The sequence below is a fragment of the Convolutriloba macropyga genome, chromosome 4 (assembly GCF_964194025.1).
Source record: "Convolutriloba macropyga chromosome 4, txConMacr16.3, whole genome shotgun sequence".
Classification (NCBI taxonomy): Eukaryota; Metazoa; Xenacoelomorpha; order Acoela; family Convolutidae; genus Convolutriloba; species Convolutriloba macropyga.
In genome coordinates, this window is record NC_134471.1 from 13,987,550 (window position 1) to 14,015,001 (window position 27,452).

General features: G+C 35.2%; 1 protein-coding gene across 1 annotated transcript in view; it reads right to left on the reverse strand.

Annotated features, from left to right (window-relative positions):
* Positions 1 to 65: 65 nt before the first annotated feature.
* The window catches only part of LOC142337988 (uncharacterized), a 146,319-nt gene continuing 118,932 nt past the window's right edge, over positions 66 to 27,452 (reverse strand). Inside the window, exons 29-36 of the mRNA XM_075387622.1 lie at positions 18,433 to 18,534; positions 13,520 to 13,870; positions 10,018 to 10,173; positions 7,106 to 7,321; positions 5,661 to 5,817; positions 1,381 to 1,508; positions 576 to 911; positions 66 to 189 (exon numbers count right to left, since the gene is read on the reverse strand). Of these exons, the coding sequence (XP_075243737.1) occupies positions 107 to 189; positions 576 to 911; positions 1,381 to 1,508; positions 5,661 to 5,817; positions 7,106 to 7,321; positions 10,018 to 10,173; positions 13,520 to 13,870; positions 18,433 to 18,534 (1,529 nt within the window). The 3' untranslated portion in view covers positions 66 to 106. The remainder of the gene's footprint in view (positions 190 to 575; positions 912 to 1,380; positions 1,509 to 5,660; positions 5,818 to 7,105; positions 7,322 to 10,017; positions 10,174 to 13,519; positions 13,871 to 18,432; positions 18,535 to 27,452) is intronic.

Sequence of the window (27,452 nt, forward strand, 5' to 3'; positions counted from 1 at the left end):
AATTCGAGCAATAAAATTTTAGGCTGATTACATGCTCACAATCGTGGACAGTTTTTTACGTTTTACCTTTGAATAAGAGTGACAAAGATCAAGTTCTATCCTTCAATTATGACCAAAATGACGCAAATTGAAAGTTGGTGACGAAGTTTTGCCACTGTTGTTCACGAAACGCCAAAACAGCCTCACCATCTACAAAATGATTTTTTGCTACATAGTGTAACAACATACAGCATTGATACTTTGCAAAATTTGACAAGCAATATATATATATATATATATATATATATATATATATATATATATATATACGTGTATGGTTTGAAAACAGTTAAGCTGGGAAATTTCTTGATAGCAACCGGTACTACTACCTTAAATATCCAAGATATATATATATATATATATATATATATATATATAGCCAAGATATATATGTATATATATATATATATATATATATATATATATATATATATATATATATATATATATATATTGGATGTTTAAGGTAGTCGTACCGGTTGCTATCAAGAAATTTTCCAGCTTAACTGTTGTCAAACCATACACGTAAATTCTACCTGTCATAATGTTTTGATTGGCTGACGCGATACTTGGTTTTTGATTCGGACTGAGAGACCGAAGTGTGACAGAATAGACAGATCCATAATTAGCAAACGACAATTCCACGCTTGTCTCATTTTTGCCCACTTTCAATGGTAATTCCACCTCGCTGTCTTCTAGAATTCCGCCATTTAAACTCCTCTTTCTTCTCTCTCCGTTTCCATCTTCTAATTCTTCCACTTCAACGAGGAATCCACCAAACTTTCCACCAGATGGCGGATCGAATGATAGGCGGATGGATCGCAGAACGTTCTCGGGTTCTGTGATTGTCAAACTTTCTGGTGGAACAGGAGCTGAAACTCTCAACTTTAAAAACCCCCTCGTGTGACTTGAAGTTAAAAAATCTAAGTCAGTGATGGATTTATGTTTGAATTCAGAATTTTTCTTTATGTTTGCGATTACGAGGTGAAAAATATTCGCCGGTAAATTCAAGAATTGCAGTTTTTAGCGCTGATTTTTTACCGCTTTCCTGGTGAAAATGTAATTTCCCGCGAAAAAATCAGAATATTTACGTAATCATTCGACGCTAAAGACAGCGTTTTTTTACAATTACTTGGAGATATTTAGCGTCTAAAATTGGACCGCGTTTAGTTCTGCTGAGTCAAAATAACTGTGATCAATTTTTTGCCATAAAACTATGAAATAGTAACTAATAAATGCTAAGACATAGATAATGACGGTGGCAGACTAGATGAAGGTGTAAAATACGGATGTTTTTTTTGTAGTATCTGGGAGATATGGAATTTCGATTGTTTTCTATACCTGTGTCTTCAGAGATGAATTTGGCCTGTGATCTTACTGTCCCCTCTGGATCAGCAGCCGCATAGACACTTAATTGGTAACTGTACCCTGGCAGCAATCCAGTTGCCACATAACGTAGATAGCCGTCTCTAAAAAGAAAAGCCGACACAACAGTGGTGTTTTATTTGTCCATTTAAAGCTAACGAATAACCTCAGCGTACAATCTTCACATTGGTGTACATAGGCTTATTGGTCATTATAAATTCATTTTGGACGGAAATGCTCTAAAATTTGATCAAAAATAGTTCGGTGTATCTAGAAAATGCACTAAAAATAGAATTGCACTTGAAAACAAGAAGGAATGCGTTTGAAAGACCTCACTTCTTACGAAATTTATCCAACCATTTTGCATTCCAAATTTAAGAGCTTCCAAGGTAATTGAAGTTCGCCAAAAAATTGAGCAACCGCTTTCATGCATAAGTGAAAACAACGAATCTTTAAACTACAGGAACGGTTATAATTTTGTTCAGCTATTTGTCATTAGTTTAAGCTGGAAATTTTGTGGTCTGGAAAAAATGTTGCTTTACAAAAAAACTGAAAGATCGAGTATAATTGCAATCGAAGGCTTTTCATTTGTTCTACAATCAAATTTGAAACAAATTTGCTCCGCACGAACCACGCTGGTAATAAAAAAGAATGCACCATCTGAAACATGTGATTAGAAGTTTAAGGAAATTGATGGAGATATCATAACGAAAACCAGGGAAAAGAGTTTCAAATTCAACCAAAGGGTTAAATCTATCATTTGAGGGAATCTGAAAACTACTCGAAATAATTTTTTATATTGATTTTCGGTTCATCTCAATGCTTTCTGTTGAAATATTAAATGGAACAGGGGGATCAGTAACATGCGTGTGCACATAATATGTTGCAAAAAGTCAAATGTCGAAATAATTTATCAAGACTTGCAAAGGTAAAATATCAGAAACATTAAGATTTTTCAAATTAATGCAAAAAAATGGTCAGCACGTCACTGCAAAATATTTGTCCAGGTCACTCTCTGTAACAAACATCTTTGAATTCTTAGCTCTTCGTGTTTATTTTAGTCTTTCAAATGGTGTTTTTAGCAGATTGCTTTACCGTTTAGTGTTTTTAGGCTCCAGTGATAACTCATTACGTTTATGTTCAAAAACGTGCTTTACCGTTTAGTGTTTTTAGGCTCCAGTGATAACTCTTTATGTTTATGTTCAAAAACGAGTTAAATGTTTTCAAATGTAATTTTGTATAGATATGAGTCATTTAAAGTAGTAAAATACCAAAAGATAAATGAACTTTTGTCCTATGCGTTGCAAGGGATATGAGTTTTGCCGAAACAACAACAACAGTTAATGAATTTAGATGAGGTAAAATTGACAAATTATAAAGATTATGTATTCCTTGAGAAAAAATATTCGGCTATCATGACAATTTTTGAGAAATTCAGATTCCGAAATATTAAATAATAAAAACTTAGCAGTGCAGTTTGAATTCTTGGATAACTGCCTCTCAGAACTGATAAAAAGGTTTGATAATTTTTCGATCAATTAAATCGCTTCTTTATCCTAAAATAAACGAGGAAAATTTTCGAATCCACAAAATGGATTCAAAGATCATATTCCTACAAACTTTTTTGTTGCTAACTTAACAATAAATTTCCAATTGTATACCAGGATGTTAATGGCAGAGCAAATCAGCGCTGAATCAGTCTGTATTTATAAATATATATATATATATATATATATATATATATATATATATAAATAAATGAAAACTTTAAAAAAGTAAAAAAAAATAGCGTTCTCTAAACTTTCGTTGTTTTTTTACAGTTTTCCTGCAGTATCCGCCTACTAAATGTCTTCCAGTTGATAGAATATTGTTTTAACGTTCATCGAAAACGCCATCTCAGACAATTTCAATGTTGAGAATTTCTATATCTAGTCCTATTAGACTTAGGAGTATCATATAAATGTTTGATGTTCACTGAAGCATAAAACTAACAGAAGCACTCATGCTAAGCATTACAACTTCTCACATTTTTTCTTTCATATTAATGCAACAAACTCTGTTACAACTATCTTTGAATTCTTAGCTCTTCGTGTTTATTTTAGGCTTTCAAATGTTAGCTTAAACAGGTTGCTTTACCGTTTACGGTTTTCAAGCACCACTGATAACTTTTTATGTTTATGTTCAAAAATGAGTTAAATTATTTTAAATGCAGTTTTGTATAGATATGAGTCATTTAAAGTAGTAAAATACCAAAAGATAAATGAAATTTTGTCTTAAGCGTTGCAAGGGATATAAACTTCGCCGAAACAACAACAGTTGATGTATTTAGATAAGGTAAGTTTGAACAATTGTACAGAACATGTATTTCTTGAGAAAAAATATTCGGCTATCATGACAATTTTTGAGAATTTCAGATTCCGAAATATTAAATATTTTAATAAAAACTTAGCAGTGCAGTTTGAATTCCAATCCACAAATTGGATTCAAAGATCATATCCCTAACGAATTTTTTCCTAGGCAACTAAACAATAAGTTTTCACATATATATATATATATATATATATATATATATATATATACATATATATATATACCCTGAAGTTCGTGGCAGAGCAAATCAAAGCTGAATCACTCTAGAGACATTCTGTTTGTTTAGGATGGCCAGTACTCTGTTCTTGTCCCAATTTACTCTGACCAGTCTTGATTTTTGCGTACAATTTGCTTCATGAAAATTAATACGTTCAGCTTAACGCCCGCCAACAAGGTTTGTTTCATATGCAACTCGAACTCCCGCAAGGCTACTTGAAACTTTTAATTTGCGCATCATGACGTAACTACTAAGATAAATAGGCTTTGAGGTGATTGCTTACACACTGGCTTATGGATAAATACACTGCTATAGTATTTAACAGTTATAAGCTGCAATTGTATGACACTATTCTGCTCAGAATTAACTTTGGTTAATTTTCAGACTATACAGGATAGCTTGGGTAGACTGGGAGAACTCTATGACCTCAAAATAATCATAATGCAGAAAAACTGCGCATAAGGGAAATTAAAAAATACTGGAGATGCAACGTTTCAGAACTGAAATTAAGTTTTTACGCCTCAAATGTGCTGGTTCAGCGCTGAAATGCTCTGAGACTCAAGTCCAGGCATACACACACACATATATATATATATATATATAGATGTATATTATATATATATATATATATATATATATATATATATATATATAGAGATGTATATTGTACATATATATATATATATATATATATATATATATATATATATCAAACTTTGAAAAAGTGAAGAAATAGGCGGTTTCTCAACTTTCGTTGTTTTCTTACAGTTTTCCTGCAGTAGCCGCCTACTAAATGTCCACCAGTTGATAGAATATTGTTTCAACGTTAATCGAAAACGCCATCTCAGACAATTTTAATTTTGAGAATTTTGAAAATTAGTCCTATTAGAATTAAGAGTTTTATATAATTGTTTACTATCTACCTGCAGCATAATATTAATAGAATCACTTATGCTAGGCACTACAACTTATCAAAGTCTCTTTTTTGTTTTTTTTTTAAAACTGATTCAGGACTTTCTGTCTTCAAAAGAGAGGGAAAATTAGACCCCCTCACCAAAAACTAATGAGGAGAGCAGGTTTTTCTCAGATGTTGATCATCTGCAAAGGTTCTATTCTCGAAAAAAAAACTCAAAAACGTTTCTTAACAATTTACATATACTTGTAGTTTGAAAGATTCTAACACAGTTCGTAAAAAGCCAATTTCAGATATTTCGAGTGAAAATTTCTGAAAAGAAGAAGCTGAAATTTTGAACAGCAGTTCAATTCTTTGGTTGAAATTAAACACACGCAAGGCTATAATAAATTTATTGCATGAGATACTTACAAAATCTTTTTTTAAGATTTGATCCACTTTTGAAAGCTGGTTGAATGTATCCATTAGATACGTTGCTACTTATCTATTAGATACATTATCGTTTTATATACTACCTACTGCGTGTTTGAAACGTAAAAAGGCAGCAAAAAGTGAAAAAGCAAAAAATTTTCAGAACTGTGAATAATTGAAAAAGTCTTTTTAATGATACCACTTTTATTTCTCAGCGAAATATATCGGTCGCCCAGGCTAGCATAAAATTCCTAAGCCCCTTTCATGGCGAGTTGGAACACTAAGCTCTGTAGGTTATCCTAAGGAATTACAAGATTCAAATTATTCTTTTCCAATTTCACATACATTTTGGCCGAGACATTGAGTTGATGAGCATCTTGGTCCAGTGAAGTTACAGATACGATGAAGTGGTCAAAGTATCCCACATTAGGAGGTGACCAGGACACCCTGATTGACGTCTCATCCGAAAAGTACGCAACCAGGTTCTCAACTGGCTCGGGTGCTGAAAACGGAAACAAGTCCGGATCAGAAAAAAATCGCAAAAAATCATGAACCAAATTGCTGGTGGAGCTGTTGTAGGTAACTAAGGGAAGGGGGGTACTTTGAATTGAACTGAAGTTGCCCCCAACCCTCACATTGAAGTACAAAGAATGTGAATGTTACATACATGCTTTGTTACCCGGGTCGAGGAGTCACCGCTAAAAATCGCTAAAATATGTAAGATTTTCGGTGAATATGAATAAAAAGTGTAATTACTTTTTGACCAAACCTCGACCCGGGTAGGACTGTTGGAATTTGGTCTCACGGTGATATTCTCTTCTACAAATCCTCCCCGGGTCGAGGTGTCACCGCCATTCAGCAGAAAATTATGTAAGATAAGCGGTGAATGCGGAAACTTTTGTAAGATAAGCGGTGAATGTGGTGAAATTACATAAACCAGACGGTGAATGCGGTGAAAAAAAATTTTATCGCCTGGTAGTGGTGAAATTACATAATTTCACCGCTTCCAAAAAAGTGTGCAAATTATGTAAGATAAGCGGTGAATGCGGTGAAATTACATAAATTCACCGCTCAACTTAGTAGTGAACTTACAAAAATTCACCGCTGAGAAAAAATTGTTAAAATTTTGTGAGATCAGCATAAATTGCGGTGAAATTAATGGAGAGTAAAAGATGAATTGTTAGATTTACCCTCCCACAAAAACTACCCCTTAATCTGACATCTTTTTAACAGTTTTTTCTAAGCGGTGAATTTATGTAATTTCACCACTAGAGTAAGCGGTGAACTTACATACAATCACCACATTTCACCGCTAAAATATGTAATTTCAGAGCTAAAAATCGCAAATCTTACGAAAATTCACCGCGCATGTTTTACAGAAAGTAGAAGGATCTTCATTTATATTCAAAACAAAAATATTTGAATCTAGTGAGAGATGGCGCAGTGGAAGCAGAAGTGGATGACATGCAGGAGGTGAGAGGTTCGAACCCTTGTAAGGGCGGTGATATTACATATTTTTGTGGTCAATTGTGGTGAATTTTTGTAAGATCACCGCTTACTCTAGCGGTGAACTTACATAAATTCATCGCATTCACCGCATTTCACCGCAAAATTATGCACGAAATTTGCGGTGAAAAAACTAATTTTTCACCGCTTATCTTACATATTTTTCCAATTTTTTCTCGACCCGGGTCGGATAAAAACGCCCCAATAATATCAAAATTGAAGACAGAAGAAGAGGATTATTGAGGCAGATTAAAGTGAAAACAACAGCATAAACCTATAGTTACTTTCATAACGTGTAACTGTGGTGTGTTCAGATTCAGACACTCCAGTTGAGGAATAGATCTCAACAATGCAATTTATCCCTGGTTCCCTCTGCTCAGAGCTTATCACTTCTTGGTCCAGTGATTTCCTGCCATCCACACAGTCAAACACCCGACATTCAGTCTGATTTTGAGACGCTAATTGCTCCTCCATTACAGTGATCAATAGAGCACCGTCACCTAGAAGTACACAAAACCATTTTTCCTAATTTTATGTTCTTTATTTTCTCTTCGTTTTAGTGTTTAAGTACAACTTCTGATCAGGTCTTGCGTTTCGTTGGCGGACAAATTGAGATCAACAAAATTTTTTGAGAGAGTTTTTGAAAATCAGATCTTGGGAGTTTGTTAATCAGATCAGCAAAATTTCCAGCTTGACGCTCCTTCACTTAATTTTTATCCATCTGTCTTAAGCAAAAAATCTTACAATTTCCGCAGACAAAGCAAATTCTTCTATACTGGCAGTACCACGGTTGCATGTGTATTGATATGGTAACTTTTTTTTTGTTCAAACTGTCCTTAACATTTGATTTAAAGTTGACGAGATTTCTTAATTTAAGATATGTTACATAAATATAAAACTATAAAAATAAGATATGTTAACAATTTTATGCACGATGGTAACCAGGGCTATTGTAATATCGAACCCGGATGTAAGACTTTTTTGGGGAACAAATTAGTATTTTGTAGAGGATTTTAAACAATTTTGTGAACAAAATTTTACAATAGTAAACGTTTGATTGTGAGTTCAATTTTTGAAGTATCATGAGCGCAAATCTTTTTACACATTGACCGAAGAGTAGTGTTAAAATTTAAATAGTGGCTTCTAAGTTTTTCCTCTAACTGACGTGCTTGAACTCTGCAAAAAATAATATACAATGAGAATTGCATTAAATATAGCGTTCAATTACACACATTCTGCGCACTTTTCATCAAATTCAATAGATGTTTTACAATAAAAAACCCGCTAAGTGAGATCAGATCATTTCATTCCCCAAGTTTGGGGGCACAGCAAATCAGCGCTGCAGCAGTCTAAAGACATTTTGGTTTTTACTGGATTGCCAATACTCTGTTCAAGTCGCCAGTTCCACTGGCTAGTCATCATTCTCGAGTAAAAATAACTGCTTGGAAAATAAAATGTCCAGAATAACTCCCGCCTAGAGTGTTTCGTTTTTTCTTGCGCTTCGAACCTACTTCAACGTGGCTACTCTTAACATTTTAATTGCGTAGCAAGTTTTAACAAACGAGTGACTTGGTCTTTACTGTAATTATCTACAAATTATATTTAGTATGTTTTCAATATCAAATGAGGGTAGAACTGCGAGTAAAGAAACATAAAATACTCTTAACATAAAATGTTTTAGAACTGAATCCGGTTTTAGCTACTGAAATAAAATGGTTCAATTTGAAACGCTCTGAGGCTGAAGATCGGGTTAATCGTTTGAATTCTGTTTCGTCAGGTAGCCTTTTTACGGACAGTCTTTTTAGTGATATCATTGAAGTTTAAATTATTGTTAATTTGATAATTGTATTTTCTGTTGCAATGAAAACAATAAGGTGAGGGCAAAGCAAGTTAAGGTGCTAATAGGGCAACTAATAAGAACAGAGGAAAAATTAATTAAAATTGTAACTCTTAAAAGAAAATACCTCGTGCAAAATGGTCCTTCGGTTGGTGGAAGGGCAGATTAACGTTGGATTACATTGGAATGAAAACATTTTTTTCTTTGAGTAGGACCAGTCCTCTGTTTACGTCCCATATTACTATGGTTGTTCCTCACTTTTTGATTAAAATTCACCAAATCGAAGATCTTATGTTCAAATTCACTCCTACCTAAAACGTTAGAAATTTGAATTGCAAATCGATCTTCCCTTACCGCTGGGGTACAAATTAAAAGTTTTTTAGCAAACAAAATTTTGAACACAAATCCACGGGGTGTGTGCCAATTACCTACATGTTAGCATACGTGCAAACAATTTGTATACGACTACAGTAATATCACGTTTTATGTGACAAAAAGGAGACATTGTGCTACCCAGATTTGGTTTAGATGCAAAAATGCAAAGAGTTTATCTCACTTCAGATGATAAATTTCATCGGAACGAACTCAGTGACCCGAAAAGAATCAAGTTGCCAAAATGTAACATCTTGAGATGCCACATTTCAGAACTGAATGTAGTCTTTGTTATTAAAATGTGCTGAAATGTTCAGCTCTCAAATGCTTTGACACTAAAGTCCGCGACAATAAGTTCATGTAACTTTAACTACGCTGAAGGAATGTTGTGTAAGTGTTTTTTATTAATTATGTCACTGTAACAACCAGGTGTTGGTATATTTATTCGAATATCGAATCTTATAATATTTGTGGATTTCGGGTGTCTCTGTTGTTCATTTTCAAGTAACTGTTGTTCGGGCTCCAATTTTCAAACTTACATTTTTCTGTGTTGGAGTGATTATAAAAATATATTTCATCGGAAAATCACAAACCGAAATTTGCGTTTATAGAGGTCAGTGATCGGATGTCGTCTAGTCGGGCAGGTAGAAATTCATTGAGCTTTATATTGTTTAAGAAGTGTAGTGGGTAAGCTTACCTGTACTTTTTTCGATATTTCATGCCTGCATGAGTAATTTACCTGGTTATATTAAACTATGATTTCTGCCTGAAAAAATTGATGTACTGTTCTTCGAGAACATCTTATGTGACCAAAATGATGTTCGAAATTAGTTTCTAGATATATCATTGAAATTTAACCCACGCGTACCCACAAATACTTACGAACTGACTATAACCACGAGTACTTATACATTTTTAACCAGCACTTCAATCAGGGAGGGCAAATCGCTGTATCAGTTGAAGATTTTATCATTGCCCATAGCTTACTTTGAATGATGTTAGCAATTGTAGCCACACAAGTGGTATCCACGTGAATGAACTCAGCAGCAGTGCCAGCTGTCAATGCCAAATGCAACCCGATACCCTTGTTTGAGTCCTCACTCAACGTCAAATTGTTTGTTGACTCTGTTATTTGCACGGGAACTGAAGAAAATTATAATTTATTCAGCGTTTTTGCATTAATAATAGTTTTCAAAACCCATTAAGAGTCAACACGACAAGGATAGATACTTATATTATGAAATGCTTGTTTTCCACCTCCCGGGTTGAATTGTCAGTGCTGTTTCAACTCATTAATTTGTAAGAAATGAGCTGAAAAAATGTGAGAAATACACTGAAACTTTATAAATTCAGCGCACAACCATCAGATTTCTTAAATTTCGGGAAAAAATTTAACCGGTGCAGATGAACTTGAGGTTATATGTTTTACAAAACGCCTCTTTTACAACATTCTGAGCAGATCTTAGCAAAATGTTCTCGACAACCCATTTAAGTACACTACGTAAAATTCAAATTACTGGGCAACATCATTTTTCGTAGCTATGTTCGAAACTTGCAAGAATTGCACCAAACTGCAAAAATCTTGGCAAAATTCTAAGTATATGTTAGAGTATAGTTCTGGGAAGCTTAAGGCAATTAGAGCTCAAAGCCGAGGGCGCTTGCGCCCGAGGTTGAGCTCGAATTGCCGAAGGCTTCGCAGAACTATACTCTAACTTATTTAGACCCCAATTTCGCTGTTCAAAACTCAATGAGGGAATTCAATTAAAAATTACAGTAACATTGATATTCTCGTGCAGCGAATCAATCCAACAATTGAAAAATCGTTCAACCCAAAAAATATTTTTTCTCTGAATTCCTTGATATTATTGTAGGAGCGAATGGATCGAAGAGGTCGTCAGTCGGCTCTGTTGTGTCACTCTCCTTGTCACTCTTTACGGATTTTAGAAAAAATGAGCAATTTATAAAAATATTTCTTTATATTGACTCAATTATAGACCTTAAAAATGTCCTCTTTACCGAAGTTGTTATATTTTGTGACTGTTTCCTGTTTTCAATTATCCCCTTTAATTATCTTTGAAAAGTGTATGCTTTTTCTCATGAGAAAAAAATGGGCTTCCAAAATAAATTTCCAAGAAACATGCCTTAAGGCTTCCAAGAAATTTGTCCATGGAGTTTTCTCAGATGATTGCTCATTTTATACCATTTTGCAAGGCTGAGCTCTTCGAGAAAAGTGTGAAAAGTGAGCGAAAAACTGATTAAGCTCAAACTCTAGTGTGATATGAAACGTGAAATTTTGAAAAAAAAGTGGGACGCTTGAAAAAGTATGAAATAATAACTTCTCGCGTGATCAACTTTCAAAATTAGTGATCGAACCTAACTTTATTGTTGATTTTCTTTGAAAAACAGCGAAATTGGGGTCTAAAAGGTATCACAGGCTCAAATTACAGATAACTTTTGTGGCCAGAATGCTTATTTAGTAAGATTTTTGAATACCTTTGCAAGATTAGCGTTGAAATGCAGCCTTTCATATAGGTCAGACGTCAGTGCAGAAAAAAGTATATGTAAAGTCATGCAAGATGCAGGTTTAGCAAAAGTTTACCGAAGAAAGTAATAGAAATCTTTTGGCCATCAGATTGTATACAAATTGACAAACATTTTCTACAAATGCTATCAAATTATCATATCCAAAATTTTCGTCGAAAACAAGCGTTGGAAAAATGGAAAGCGGGGACAGAGAAGACAAAAATGATAACAAAAGTTTGCGTCCAATATGGATGAAATTTTGTCAATATTCGGTAGTCTTGCATCTAATTCTTTGTGTCCTTGCCCGAGCCCGTCGTAGATTAATATTAGGTTTGTTGGATCTATCACTTCTCCTCTACTTCTTTTGGAACTGAAATTATTGTCCTCAAGCATGGCTTAACAATACACTGTGTCCTCGATTATAACTTGACCTAAAGTTTTTGTTCTCAAGTTTTGCTCCAAAAAAGACAATGCATTCAACTTATTTATATTAAACACTTGTTTTCACGTTGAATTTATTCATTGGTTCGCTTATCTTTGCATCCTTATCCCGGGTCACCGATCATACAAATTTTTTCGTACTAGAGCATATATGATTCCTAGTAATAATACCAGTTCATATATGATTTCAAGAAATCTTGGTTGTCATACAAGGCTCATATGTCATTTCCTAGAAATTATACAAAGGTCATGCAAAAATTTTCAAGGCCTAAAAACTGTATAATTTTTGTTCTATTGAAGTTGAAAAAATTTCGTGAAAATCATACAAGGTCGTATATAATACATAAAACATTGACTGGTGTCGCAAATTTTTTGTGATCATTTTCTGGTTATATATGATTTGTTTGTAATCATACAAGCCTCATATATGAATTCTTTGTTTGGTATAAGGATCGTACTATGAAATCAATTGTGGACAGTATGAAAACATGAACCAGATAACTTCATCAAATTTGCTCTCGAATGAGAGGCAGCGCATCTTAATTTAGGGGCTTTAGCCTAGATAAATTTCTCTTTATGGGTGCAAAAGCAACCACCCCAGGGAAGAGTTCGAACCCCTACCTCAGGAGTCCGATTCATTCACATCGACGGAGGTATTAACCACTCGGCAACCAAGGCCTTGTCATCGAGTTTCAAACAATCGGATTTGTTTGAACAACAAATTTTTTTCTTAGTGAGAGCAATTGAAATCATTCAAAATTCAAGAAAAGCGTGAAAAAGTCACTTGAGAAGTCAAAGATTATCTAAAAGAAAAGCGCAAAATGGTTAAGCAAAAAATTTGCATAAAAAACACACATGTTTACAATAATTGTTTATCATACGAGAGCAATTAATCATATATGATCCTCGGATGAAATCAGAGAAATTTCAACCCGGAATGTTTTGCAGGAGACATTAGTCACAGAAAAACAATAGTTCACGTAACCGACTAACTTTGAGCAAATTGCTGTCAAACACCTGGCGGGTGGTTAGCTTGGGGTTAATTTTTAACGACTAAGAACGGCCCTTCACCCAATGAAATTGTCTCCTCAAATCAGTTTCGGTGGACGCTCTCCGAGCTTTACCTGTTCATTCTGCGTTTGAGGACGAAATGTCAAATAGGTCAGACGAAATAACGGTCAAGCGAAAAATCGCAAAAAAGATCACATGACTATTATAAGTGCTAATTCAGTTATGGAATCTCTTCGATGGGAAATGCTAGAACCAATTTAAAAGAGATATACAAATGGAAAAACAGGCAAAACGTTACATCGGCTTGTGTCAGTTAACCAATTAAAAGTTTTTTTAGCTTCCTGACCTATGAAAAAAAGCTCGACCAGTGCAAATAGAATTTGTCTTAACTTTGACTTTGATACTCGACCATGTAAGTAACGCCAATATTTACCCCTCCTCTTGACTTTATAAATGGTTCCGTAAACTCCCCCTGTACCTGAACGTAATTGCATATCATTATTGTTTCATTTACCTGTAGGAGCGCAGATGGTGAGAGAAGAATTATCTTTGATTTCATTGGTGCAATTGTCGATTGGAGTGACCTCGAAGCAGTAGAACAGCCCAGAACTCAAATTTCGTAGAGTGAATGAGTTTGCTACGTCAATTGTCTCAACTGATGCTCTGTTGCGTATTTCTTCCTCAGTCCAGAAAAGAGTGACGTAATCAAATTCACTGATATTTTGGCTGACCTGAAGTTGTTCAGTTGTGCAGTTCTGTTGGTTAGTTTTGTTGTTTTTATCCTCTGTTTGTTCAAAGGGGTCCACGTTGAGTTGGGCTGAGGTTGTCGTCATATCGGAAGCGAACACATTTTGGGGAGAATCGGCTGAACAAGAAAAATGTCGTTTAGCGGAACAAGTCTTTAAATATCTTCTTCCGTCACATTGACTGGACTATTTTTCCACTAAAGTTGTTTTTTTTTAAATTAGGCTTCTTTTTTAAAATCATAATGTCGTTTGTCTCGGCCACTGAAAAATAAGGGACTCAAATCGAATGGTTAAGAAGAAAAAGTAAGTTTTATTGGCATTGAAGGAGCGCAGATGCACCGCTTAAGTGTTTTCATTAATAATAGTCGATTCGTTGCCCATGAATATTCGTTAAAAAAAACTAGTTCTAATCTCGTCAATTTTAATCAGATAAATATTCGAAAGGCTTCTTTGATGGCTGACAAAGATACTAGAAAAAATTGTCAAATACCTGGACTTGAATCTCAGATTTTAACGCGAAGCCGCATATTTCAATTGGAAACATCTAATTCGGTATTAAATAGGTAACCCAATAATAGTTGCTGTATACTTCCCAGGTTTAGGTCCAGACCCAAATTGAGCTATGATCAGACTATGCAGACTGAATTGACCTCTGATCACACTTTCCAGACCAAAATGATCTCTGATCAGAATTTCCAGACCAAAATGTCCTCTGATCAGACCGAACCCAGACCACTGTCCAGACTATAGTGCGCTTATGATCAGACCCAAATTCAGACCATTGTCCAAACTGTAAACAGACTATGATCAGACCATCTTCAGACCATGGTCCAGACTCAATTTCAGACCATTGCCCAGACCTTAATCAGACTATGATCAGACTCAAGTGCACTCAAACTAGTCTGATCAGAGAAAAATTTTAATTATGAACAAATCTCTTAATTTTGCTATAATATATTCATTTCATAAAAAACTGGTGTTTGCAGTATTAAAATCATCTAAGGAAAAGCCAATTCTGAAAATATTGCTAATGAAAACGAAACCTAACTGTTGAGAGAAAAAATATTTACCATTCCCCTTTGTTCATATTTCTGACTCAATGGATGAACTTAGACAGCTTTCCATAGAAACCTTCGTGGTCTTCAGTTAATCAAAATTTCCTCTTTAGGAGACCGGAATTTGCTATCAGCTGGACTCCTTGTTTCTGATCAGAATCATCGGATTTTAGATGAGTCTCTGATTGGAACGCTGCTTTGTTGTTGCCTCTTGGCAGAGCCAACATCCCTCAATAAAAAAACAAAAAAATTGAAAAAATAATGCACTCGAAATCAGACCTTCCAGACCGAATTGACCTCTGACCAGACCGAACCCAGACCATGGTCCAGACTATAAAGACTATGATCAGACATTCCAGACCGAATTGGCCTCTGATCAGACCGAAATCAGACCATGGTCCAGACTATTGTGCGCTCGAACTTCTTTCCAGACCCTGTAATTTTGGTCCGGGAACACACGGGTGTGCGCTCGACTGGGTCTGATCATAGCTCAATTTGGGTCTGGACCTAAACCTGGGTTATAATCTGCAGTTTCATCACAATTTTTAAATGACTTCATATTTCAACTACTTGTTTCGATCTTTTTTTTTGATCTTGACTGCTAAATTTGATTGTCAAAACATGTTATTGTGTTTTTTTGACATCTAATGTAAATCTTAGTATATAAAATAAAGACAGTGGTGATTGAGTATCAATTTTAAATTTACAAATTCCTTATATACAAGAGTCCATATGTCAGTTTCTAACAAGCATTTGAAAACAAAAGATTTTGGTGCAAAACCGTATTAACTGATCGAAACAAGTAGTTGAAACATGAAGAAATTTTAAATTGTGATTTTCGAAAAAGGTCATTCGAAGATTGTGATGCATGTATTTTTTACGCGAGAATGAGATTATTCTGCGTGCATGGTGAATTTTTGGTGAATAGTTTCTTGAATGTAGATTCTTTAACACTTTCTAATAAAACAAAAAAGCATCAACGTTTCAAATGTCATTTGTCGCCAAATAACTTTTCTTTTAATAAATATTGGCTCGAGGCAAAAAACAACTTATTCACAAGAACAAAAGGAAATTTAGGTAAGAAAAACATCTTAAATTATGTATCCATTAACCTTATAAAACTAATTCTGGAATATATATATATATATATATATATATATATATATATATATATGTATATATATATATATATATATATATATATATATATATATACATATATAAATACACACACACACATTGCTCAACACAACTCTAGCAAAAAGAATTCTGACTACTGTTGCGCGTGAGACAAAAATGAATTGATCACAGCTTGGGTCAATTCAAGTAAATTTCAACGCGATTTAAATACCGTGCCTTCCGCGAAGTATATTTTGATTCAACAATCGGTTACAAAAATTATTGACTGAAAATGGAACAGTTTAATTGGAACAGCCGAAGTATGTATTGTAGTAGTGCCACTACAAACAATACCACACTCAAACATATTTAGTGCTATATAAAGCAATCTTGCTGTGCTTTTGCCGTTGTATATGCACCACAAAGTGAATCAGCCAATCAGGCTATGCCAGCTGGCAAAAAGTATAAACCTTCACTATAAAAAGCAATAAATTTGTAATAGAAGCACTTTTTTCAACTCTGCGAGAATACAATCCACTGGCTGGCGATTCAAGTCCAGCAGCAGAAGAATAGCCGCGAATAACAACAAGCTGAGCTGAGCGCGGCCGCTAAAATAATTAGCGATATAGTTTGAGCAGTAAGCGCTAATGCTTAGCGTATTTCCTCACATTAGTAGTACATGCAATTATGCGCTATATTAGATAGTGATGACTGTAACTAAGTAATTCATTCCAATACAACATCTCATCATTTTTTCAGATGTTTTACTCTAAAAGTCGTACAATATCTTGGAAGAGGCATACTTTTGATCACTAGTAATCACCAATGAAGGTATCCCGTTTGCACGTTTTTTAGCATGTAAGTAGCTTAAACCTTTACTACCCAAATTTTATTAGTAGTTACTTTAGCCCCAGGTTAAAGACTGAATTGTTCTGGTGAATAATCATATGGGTAATAAAAAAACTACTAATTGTTTTCATTGTGCACATTTAGTATCGAGTTACGCTTATCTGAAATTACTCACAATTAGGCATTTTCATTTTGGTTCAAGTGACATATCTTAGTTATTAGAAACTGTAACAAAGGTTACGCTGAAGGTGGAGATGAATTATTTACAACTTGAAAAAAGCCGCAAAATGTTGTGATTATTTTTCACACGTCCCCAAACTCGCATCACGAAAAATTGTAGCGGATAGAAATAAGTTTAATAAAATAAATTCGCTTACTGTCACCAATTTCCACACACGTAGATAACCCTAATGTTAAATCACAGTCTTGAGAATAGTGACAAAACTGGATAAATTTACTCGAGAAATCCGACATTTGTTATTATTTCCCAGGTTTTGGTCCAGACCCAAATTGAGCTATGATCAGACCCAATCGAGCGCACACCCCTGTGTTCCCAGAACGAAATTACAGGGTCTGGAAAGCGGTTCGAGCGCACAATAGTCTGGACCATGGTCTGATTTCGGTCTGGTCAGAGGTCAATTTGGTCTGGCAGATCTGATCATAGTCTCTTTAGTCTGGACCATGGTCTGGGTTCGGTCTGATCAGAGGTCAATTCGGTCTGGAAGGTCTGATTTTGAGTGCATTATTTTTTCATTTTTTTTGTTTTTTTATTGAGGGTGGCTCTGCCAAGAGGCAACAATAAAGCAGCGTTCCGATCAGAGACTCATCTAAAGTCCGATGACTCTGATCAGAAACAAGGAGTCCAGCTGATAGCAAATGCCGGTCCCCTCAAGAGGAAATTTTGATTAACTGAAGACCGCGACGTTTCTTGTGCAAAGCTGTCTAAGTTCATCCATTGAGTCAGAAAAATGAACTAAGGGGTATGGTAAACAAAATTTTTTCTCAATAGTTAGGTTTCGTTTTCATTAGCAATATTTTCAGAATTGGCTTTTCCTTAGATGATTTTAAATCTGTAAACACCAGTTTTTATGAAATGAATATATTATAGCAAAATTAAGAGATTTGTTCATAATTTAAATCTTTCTCTGATCAGACTAATTTGAGCGCACTTGAGTCTGATCATAGTCTGATTAAGGTCTCTGCAATGGTCTGAAATTGAGTCTGGACCATGTTCTGAAGATGGTCTGATCATAGTCTATTTATAGTCTGGACAATGGTCTGAATTTGGGTTTGATCATAAGCACACTATAGTCTGGACAAAGGTCTGGGTTCGGTCTGATCAGAGGACATTTTGGTCTGGAAAGTCCGATCAGAGATCATGTTGGTCTGGAAGGTCTGATCAGAGGTCCATTCAGTCTGGATAGTCTGATCATAGCTCAATTTGGGTCTGGACCAAAACCTGGGTTGTTTTTGCTGAATTTGCTATTCAGCAAAATGCTTTTGATAGCTTTGTTAGTGAGCATAGCTTGCATTATAACAACGGCAGCATAAAAAATCCACGTAATTTAATGTTGATTAAAGCTTTTTGTGTGATCACCTAAGCGTTTACTGAAGTCAGATAATACTGTCCGGATTTGAGGTTAAAAAATGCTTCTTACTCATAGTGAATGTGATGATTTGTTCACTCTGTCTGCCGAAACTGTTCATCACTATCTTCACATTGTAATCCTCACCAGCTGACAGATTTGTAGCATTGAATTCTAAAATTATATCAAAACAAAAATAAAATGTGCAAACAATTTTTTTTGCAATTTGCAGGCTTTTCTTGCTTTAATATTCATATCAAAAGTGCGTCTAGAATCGACATCCGTCACAAAAAACAAAATGACTGAAGATGCTTTTTGACAGTGCAGCAGAATAACTTTCATGAAGAATTCGGAAGTTGATTCAAAAGCTTTTCGAACAAAAAATGCGGATACCAGATAGAAATATAAATAACCCAAATTATAAAACCAAAGTCTTCGAAGATCTTGCAACCCGGGTCGAGGTGTCACCGCCATTCAACGCAAAAATATGTAAGATAAGCGGTTAATGCGGATATTATTGTAAGATAAGCGGTGAATGCGGTGAAATTACATAAATCAGGCGGTGAATGCGGTGAAAAAAACTTTATCGGCTGGTAGCGCTGAAATTACATAATTTAACCGCTGAATTTAGCGGTGAAATTACATAAATTCACCGCTTCGAAAAAAAGTGTCCAAATTATGTAAGATAAGCGGTGAATGCGGTGAAATTACATAAATTCACCGCTCAATTTAGTGGTGAACTTACATAAATTCACCGCTTAGAAAAAATTGTTAAAGATGTTTGAGATCAGCAAAGAATGCGGTGAAATTAATGGTGAGTGTGGGAGGAATTGTTAGATTTGCCTTCCCACTAAAACTACCCCTTAATCTTACATCTTTTTGACACTTTTTCTAAGCGGTGAATTTATGTAATTTCACCACTAGAGTAAGCGGTGAACTTACAAAAATTCTCCACATTTCACCGCTAAATTATGTAATTTCACCGCTAAAAATTGCAAATCTTACAAAAATTCACCGCGCATGTTTTGCAGAAAGTAGAGTGAATTCGATTTATATTCAAACAAAAAAAGTAGAATTTAGTGAGAGACGGCGCAGTGGAAGAAGAAGTGGATGACATGCAGGAGGTGAGAGGTTCGGACCCTTGTAAGGGCGGTGAAATTAAATATTTTAGCGGTGAATTGTGGTGAAATTTTGTAAGATCACCGCTTAGTCTAGCGGTGAACTTACATAATTTCACCGCATTCACTGCATTTCACCGCCAAATTATGTACGAAATTTGCGGTGAAAAAACTAACTTTTCACCGCTTATCTTACATATTTTTGCATTTTTTTCTCGACCCGGGAAGCTTACCATTCGTTTTGCAAATATTTAATTTATCTGAACAGTTTGAGCATTTTCAGCAGAAAACAGCAACGATGTGTAGGACACGGCAGTATTTATAGGTTATTATATCAAGTATAATCATAAAAGGAAAAGTGAAAGCGTTCAGAATGAAATCGGAAATGTAGAACTCATGATTTGTATGTAACCACGTTTTAGCCTCATAAGCTTTGTTGATTGTCTATATTACAGTTGATTTCTCAATATGCTTCCATTACAGTAAAAATATATACCTAATGTTTTAAAGGGAAAGGCGTATTTAGATAATAAGTTAGGATTCCCCTACTCCTACAATGGTGACCCTTGACTATTAACATACGCCTAATACGGAAGCTAACTACCTATTTTTCCCTCACGATAATCAAAATCAAACTTAATCGTTTTATTACAAAAAAATTCGAGTCGAACTTTACCTTTGCTCGACTTCTTAAGTTTGTTTCCTTTCCGGGTCCCCGTTATTTTTTCCCATTACCGGTTTTACGGCGATGGATGGTTCGAGGGTTAGCCCGGTAGGTACAGGTCAAGGTTTGGTAGGTAATGGTCAGGGTTTGGTAGGTACAGGTTTGGGTATGGTAATAAAGGTATTGGTATGGCGGGTACAGGTATAGGTTTAGGTTCGGGTGACGCTGGAGGTTCGGTAGGTACAGGTATGGGGGGACAATTTCCATCGGGATCCCAGACTCTAGCTGGAGCAATTGATCCAAATATATTGCTCGCTCAACAACATATAGCTTCAGGAGGCTACGTTGGAAGAGTTTCTGTGAAACCTCCTGTTTTTTACAGGTCAAATCCTGGAGTATGGTTCCGTCAAATGGAATCTCAATTTGTGCTTGCCGGAAAAACAAAAGGATGAAACAAAATTTCATCACATAATTGCTACAATTCCCGAAGACATTGCAATCAATCTTCCATAGGGCATAGACAATTATCGTACATTAAAGAACATATCTGCGGCATATTCCGGAAGTCAAAACAAGAAATGATTGAAGAAGCCCTGGGAATGATTTCATTGGACGGCCAAAAACCTTCATTGTGCCTAATGAGAATTCAAAGAAAGCTTGCCGAATGCATCTTGACCTTAGATGACGATGTCATAAAGCACAGGTTAATGCAAGCAGTGCCAATTTCTGTTAAAACGGCACTCTCAGCACACCTAGAACTTCCCGTTGAAGAATTTGCCAAATTAGCTGATACCATTTACAGTTACTCAAACACCATAGTTGCCACACCTACTCCAAACGTATTCGCAGCCTCAGCACAACAGATGCCAACAAGATCGTTGTACAATCAGCATTCAACAAAAAGCAACCAACCTATTAACAACTCAAAGTCTAACAGGTCAATCAGGAATACACATAGACCTTTCACAGCAGGTCAAAGGCCAAAAATTTGTCGTTATCATCTCTATTTTGCTGAAAAAAGCAAAATCATGTAAACCTTGGTGTCAGTGGCCAGGACAAAAGCCCAAAAACATCGAGCCAACGTCTCGACCAAATTCTCCAGCAAATTAGTCAAACTAGTAACCCCTAAGTTTGTGTGCGGCAACCTCTGGGGGAAATCTTTGCATTCGCATAACCGCGAAATTAGGAGACAGTTCTATTGATTTCATAGCAGACACTGGTTCAATGACTTCAATAATTATGCCAAGTTTTATTAATACAAACTTCGTTACTCCTACTGTAACAAAACTTAGAACAGTCAATGGAGATGCAATTAAAATTTTTGGCAGAATGTTAATATCAATTTCAATTCCCTCTTTGCGACGAACATTTCCTTTCACATTTTTTGTAGCAGATGTCAAAGACAATGATCTCGGCTTAGACTTTCTGAATGAATTCAAAATAACAGTTAATTGTGATAACCTCGCCTTAATTGACAACTTAACAGGTCTTTCTACGAGACAATCTTTAACACCAGTTGACAACAGCCACTTATCAGTACAGGTTGTTAAAAATTACTTTTCTTCAATTAAAAATGATAGACTAAGAGCGATTATGGAAAAATGTTCTGATGTTTTTAGTGACGTTAATTTTGGTGACGAAGCAAAACATAAAACAGTCCACAGAATTGAAACATCCGGGAAACCAGTTTTCTCTAAACCAAGACAGTTGACAACAGAAAAACTGAAAATTGCCAAAAATGCTTTTGATGAAATGCAACGGTTTGGTATAATACGACCATCCAAGAGTCCTTAGTCCTCACCTTTGCATATGGTTCCGAAGAAAGAAATTGGCGATTGCAGACCCTGCGGTGACTATAGATCTCTAAATCACATAACTGTCTGAGACAGTTATCCAATGCCTAACTTTCAATGGTTGAACTTAATGGCAGAACAACTTTCAGCAAACTTGACCTGGTCAAAGCATACCATCAGATGCCAATTCACTCGGATGACTTAGAAAAGACAGCCGTAACTACACCTTTTGGTTTGTTCAAATTTATCAGAATGCCATTTGGTCTCAAAAATGCCGGGAAAACATTTCAAAGATTCATTCACGAAGTTGTTCAGAACATAAAAGATGTGTTTGTGTACTCAGACGACGTATTGGTAGCATCCTCTGATATTGAGTCGCATCTTGATACAGTTGACCTCCTGTTGACAAGATTAAATGAATATGGCTTGCGTGTAAACCTAACCAAGTGCAAATGGCTTCAAGCAACTGTCGATTTTTTAGGATTTGAAGTTTCATCTGAAGAAATTCAACCGCTTGCTTCAAAGTTTGAAAGTCTGATTGGTTTTACTGAACCGAAAAACTACAAAGAGCTCCGAAGAATAATGGGAATGTTTTCTTTTTACATGAAGCATATTCCACACTATGCACAAATTATTGAGCCTTTACAGAAACTTCTTAATGAAAGTCAACCAATAAAGAGAAAAAGAAGAAACAGAAACAATTTGGTTTTGCATACCATTGAACCCACTTATGATTGGTTTCACCAGCATTCAGAATCTATCAGTAAACTTAAACAGGCATTGAACAAATCAGTACTTCTTCACCATTTATCACCAGATACTACCTTGCCATTAACAACTAATGCGTCATAAACAGCCATTGGTGCAGCTCTTCATGAGGTATCTAGTTCAGACAAAAATCGACCACTAGCAGTTTTCTCTAGACGCCTAAGTCAAGCAGAACGCAATTATAACACATTCGACAAAGAATTGCTTGCAATTTTTGCTGCCATTCTTAAATTTCGTTATCTCATAGAAAGCAGAAAAACCGTTGTATTCACAGACCACAAACCTATAGCTTGCACTTGTCGTCGAATTAGCGCGTCCAATAACCACAGTCCTCGACAAGCCAGACAGATTTCTTTTATAGCTGAATATATAGATGAAATTCACCATTTGTCCGGTTCGGAAAATATTGTTGCCGACTGTTTATCTTGTCCTCCATCAGTTGATACTAAAGAACGATCCCAAATCGTATCCAGCGTCTACATCGACGTTTTTGATTTGCCAGAATTAGCGAAAAGACAATCAGAAGATTTTCGTACTCAGATGATTAATGAATACTTGAACGGAGTACAAGAAGTTGATATTGGCAAAGAAAAACTTCTCTGTGATAAATCTGTCGTTCCACGACCTATTTTACCTCCAGATTGTCTTTTTCCTATTTTCAGCCAGTTCCATGACTTATGTCATCCTGATTGGAAAGTTACGAAAAGTTTGATACTAGCCAGATTTACATGGCCCAAAGCTGGTCAAAATATCAAATTTTGGTGCAAAGAATGTTTACAATGCCAACAAAACAAGATCTCAAGACATATAAAACCTAGGACATGCCAGTTTAATGACGGTATTACCAGGTTCAGCAATATACATTTAGATATGGTGGGTCCACTTTCTGCAGTTCCAGATTATCCTCATAGGTATCTTGTAACATTTACAGACAGAATGACGAAATGGGTGGAAGCACAACCTGTATCATCAACTACAGCTGATGTTATAAGTGATGCCTTCCTAAATTCGTGGTTCTCTAGATTTGGCGTGCCTTTGTACTTAACAACAGACAGAGGTTCTCAATTCGAAAGTGAACTCTTCGAATGCTCAGCAAAAACTATTGGCTTTTGTCGGCTAAGAACAACTGCTTATCATCCTCAATCAAACGGTCAGATAGAAAGATTTCATAGAACACGTAAAGAGGCTTTAAAGTTGGCTAAAAGCGATTGGCTCAGAGCCTTGCCTTTTGTTCTGTTTGGAATTCGAATTAAACCTGACGAAAATGGAATTTCTGCACTATCAGCCAACACTGGCCTTGATGCTCTATTCCCAAACTCAATAGTCAACAGTCAACTAGAAAAACTGTCATTTGAATATATTCGCCAGCTGCAAAGTCATTTAGACCTTTTAGTTTTCACTTCGGAGAGAAAAACAAAATCAAGTTCCAAAGACAATTTCTTTATTCCAAAAGAAATTTCTAAATGCTCTCATGATTGGCTACGCATTGATCGTGTGCAACAACCATTAGAAACTCCATATTCGGGTCCACATGAAGTAGTCTCTTTCAATCATGAGTTGAACACAGCCCAAATAAAAGTGAATGGTTTGATCCAAACAGTTAGTATACAAAGGTTAAAACCATGCAAATTACCTTTAGCCGTTAAAAAGAGCAATGAACCAAAAATTTTTACAAAAGAGAGTCAAATTAACAACAATGTTGAGACGCAATCAACTTTACAAGAGCGCTATTGTCTTTGCAATGGGCCATACAATCGAGCAATGCTCAATTGTTGTAACAAAAATCGCCTCATTGAATGGTTTCATTTAGATTGTGTTGGCTTAAGAGCACATCCAAAAGGCTCATGGCTCTGCTCAACTTGTAAAAGCCCTCTTAATGTCAAGCATGTGCCATAGATTCTGATAAATTAGGCAGTGATTGAACAACTTTGCCTTTTTGTTAACATAACTGCAGCTTTTATTTTAAATTTGCAGATTCAGTTTGCAACATTATTCTCCCCATTTATATTTTTTAGGTTAGTTATTACACTTTTGTCCCCTGGACTCCCCTTTGATTTGTAAAAAATCTTAACTGCTGTTATTTACAAAAGTTAAATATTCGTAAAGGCAAGTTTCTTACTGAAAAGAACAAAATTTCCCCAAAATTTGGCCGATTTTAACCATTTTCGCTATTATTTTGTCCCCTTACATGACTAAAAATTGGTACGATTCTGCGTATTTTGCTTTTTGAGTAACCAGTTATTGACATTAAAACACTATATTTGTTTTATTTCTTTATTTGCTTACCATTTTTGCTTATTTTTCATTATTTTTTGACAATTTTGGTTTTTTTAGGTTTTTTAGCTTATTTTACTATTGGGCGACGTGGACAACCTACTGGGCGGTGTGGACGAGTTATTGGAAGATGTGCGCAACCTATGGGACGATTTGGGTATTATTTTGGTGGATATTCTAGGATATTCGGGATATTTTGCGAGTTTTGGTGGTTATTCTACGATATTCTGGGTATTTTGCGAATTTTGGTGGGTATTTTATTTTTGCGGTGTGTTGGGTCTCCGGGGGGGGGGATATGTAGGACACAGCAGTATTTAGAGGTTATTATATCAAGTATAATCATATAAGGAAAAGTCAAAGCGTTCAAAATGAAATCGGAAATGTAGAAGTCATGATTTGTATGTAACCACGTTTTAGCTTCATAAGTTTTGTTGATTGTCTATATTACAGTTGGTTTCTCGATATGCTTCCATTACAGTAAAAATATATACCTAATGTTTCCAAGGGAAAGGCGTATTTAGATAATAAGTTAGGATTCCCCTACTCCTACAGATGTTTTCTATTGATTTTTAAAGTTATTGTAAATTTTTGGAACCAATCAAGAGAGGTTGTAAAATTGTACCTAAAAACTAATAATAAAACGGACAAAATCAATTTATTTTCACCAAAAGACTGAACTATTTCAATAAGAATTTTTTTGAACTCTGTTAACAATTAAACAAAAATAACGGAACAATTAAAAGTTTTATGCTGTTCGCAATCAATGTAACGGGACAAACATTCGGGATGCTAAGTTTGCAATATTTTCCAAAATTCATATATGATCATTGTTTTATTATTGGGAACCATTTATGATCTTTTTTATGATCAGTGAGACCATATGTTATTTTGTTATTGTTTCTAAAATTAAAGTATCCAAATTTCTGGTTTCCAAAATTATCACTGTTGGTGCTTTTTTTGAATCATCAACGGAACGCTAAGCAGCGCTGTCAAAAAGCTGTCTTCCTTAAAGTCATCAATTAACAACTAGGTAGGGAGAATGTATGCATTTATCTTTAGTAATTGGCTATTTGGGGATAGCGGTTTGCAACTATTTTTCTCATAGAAATAAAAAAACTAATTGGAACGGAGCTGACGTATTGACATGCTTGGCATTAATCGGTTGTAGTATAAACAAGGAGGCTCGGTAATGTGCGTTTGCACATGAAGTTCCGACCCGGTTGATCCACATTTTTGGCATAATAGTCTACCAAATGGGAAACAGTATTTTTCAAAAAGAAATGTGCATGAACAAAAAGACCCCCTGCAACGCAAATAACTCAGTGGAGTGGAAAATGCCGCAATAGATCGATGAGATCAGTCATATGTAGAGATCAAGTCAGAGACGAACAACAAAATCAAACAACACTAACAACAAACATTAATTACATCCAAAACTTTACGTCCATTTAAAAAACCGCAAGTCAAAAACGTATTCCCAAGTCAAAATAGTGTCACATAAAACTGAAACTAAACAAAACAACTTGTACTTACCTACAAAAATTATGGACTCCATTCCATAATACGGCTCGGTAACAATTAGACCAAAAAAGAAGGAAAACAACACCAATGAAAAACAACACCAATAAAAAAAATATTTAATAAAAAATAAAGAATATCATTAGACAGCAATTGAAAAGATCCAACACGTTTATGGTCACATACGCTTCCCTGGAGGGCATTACGATTTGTTATTATTAATTTTTTCATGCGGTTACAAAAAGAACAACAAATAGAGACAACAAACAAAAATTCAATTGAAGCTTTCGAGAAAACGCTGTCGGAGCCATAAAGCCAGATATTAATCCACAAAAATGTTCAATTGAGCCTTCCGCAAACGCCAAATGTGTGGCTTGAGACCTCTTATTAATGAAAATCGGAAACAAGTAGACAAAAAAACAGCAAAATGAAGTATTGGTTTGTATTTTTCGAGAACAATTAATTCTAAAGCCATGAAAACCATTAGCCATAAAAAATATTTAAACTGGTTCGTTTAATTGTCCAAAGGCAGCGCTTGAGACCTGAAACTATTCAGAATATGTCTCACGTCTACTAACAGAACGTCAAATATAGACAAAAAGCAAAAATCAGTTTACTTTTTTTTGGAAAAAAACCCTTGTCGAAGCCAGTAAATTCATAACAAACTCTTTTTTTAAAAATTAGGTTTTGTACACTTTCACCTTTCCTCCAAAACAGTAATGTCATATGTGACTTGTAATTAACAAGACTAGGTAACAAATTGACAAAAAGAGCAAAAATGCGAAGTTAGAAAGTCTTTTTTGTTTTTTAAAACAACTGCTTTCAAAGTCATGAAAGACATCAGCTATCTACTCGAATCAAAATATTGGCTTATTTGATCCTCGAAACAAGTCAATGAGACCTGCCATTATCCAGGAATTTTCATACGACTAAAAAGACAAAATAATAACTGGTGTT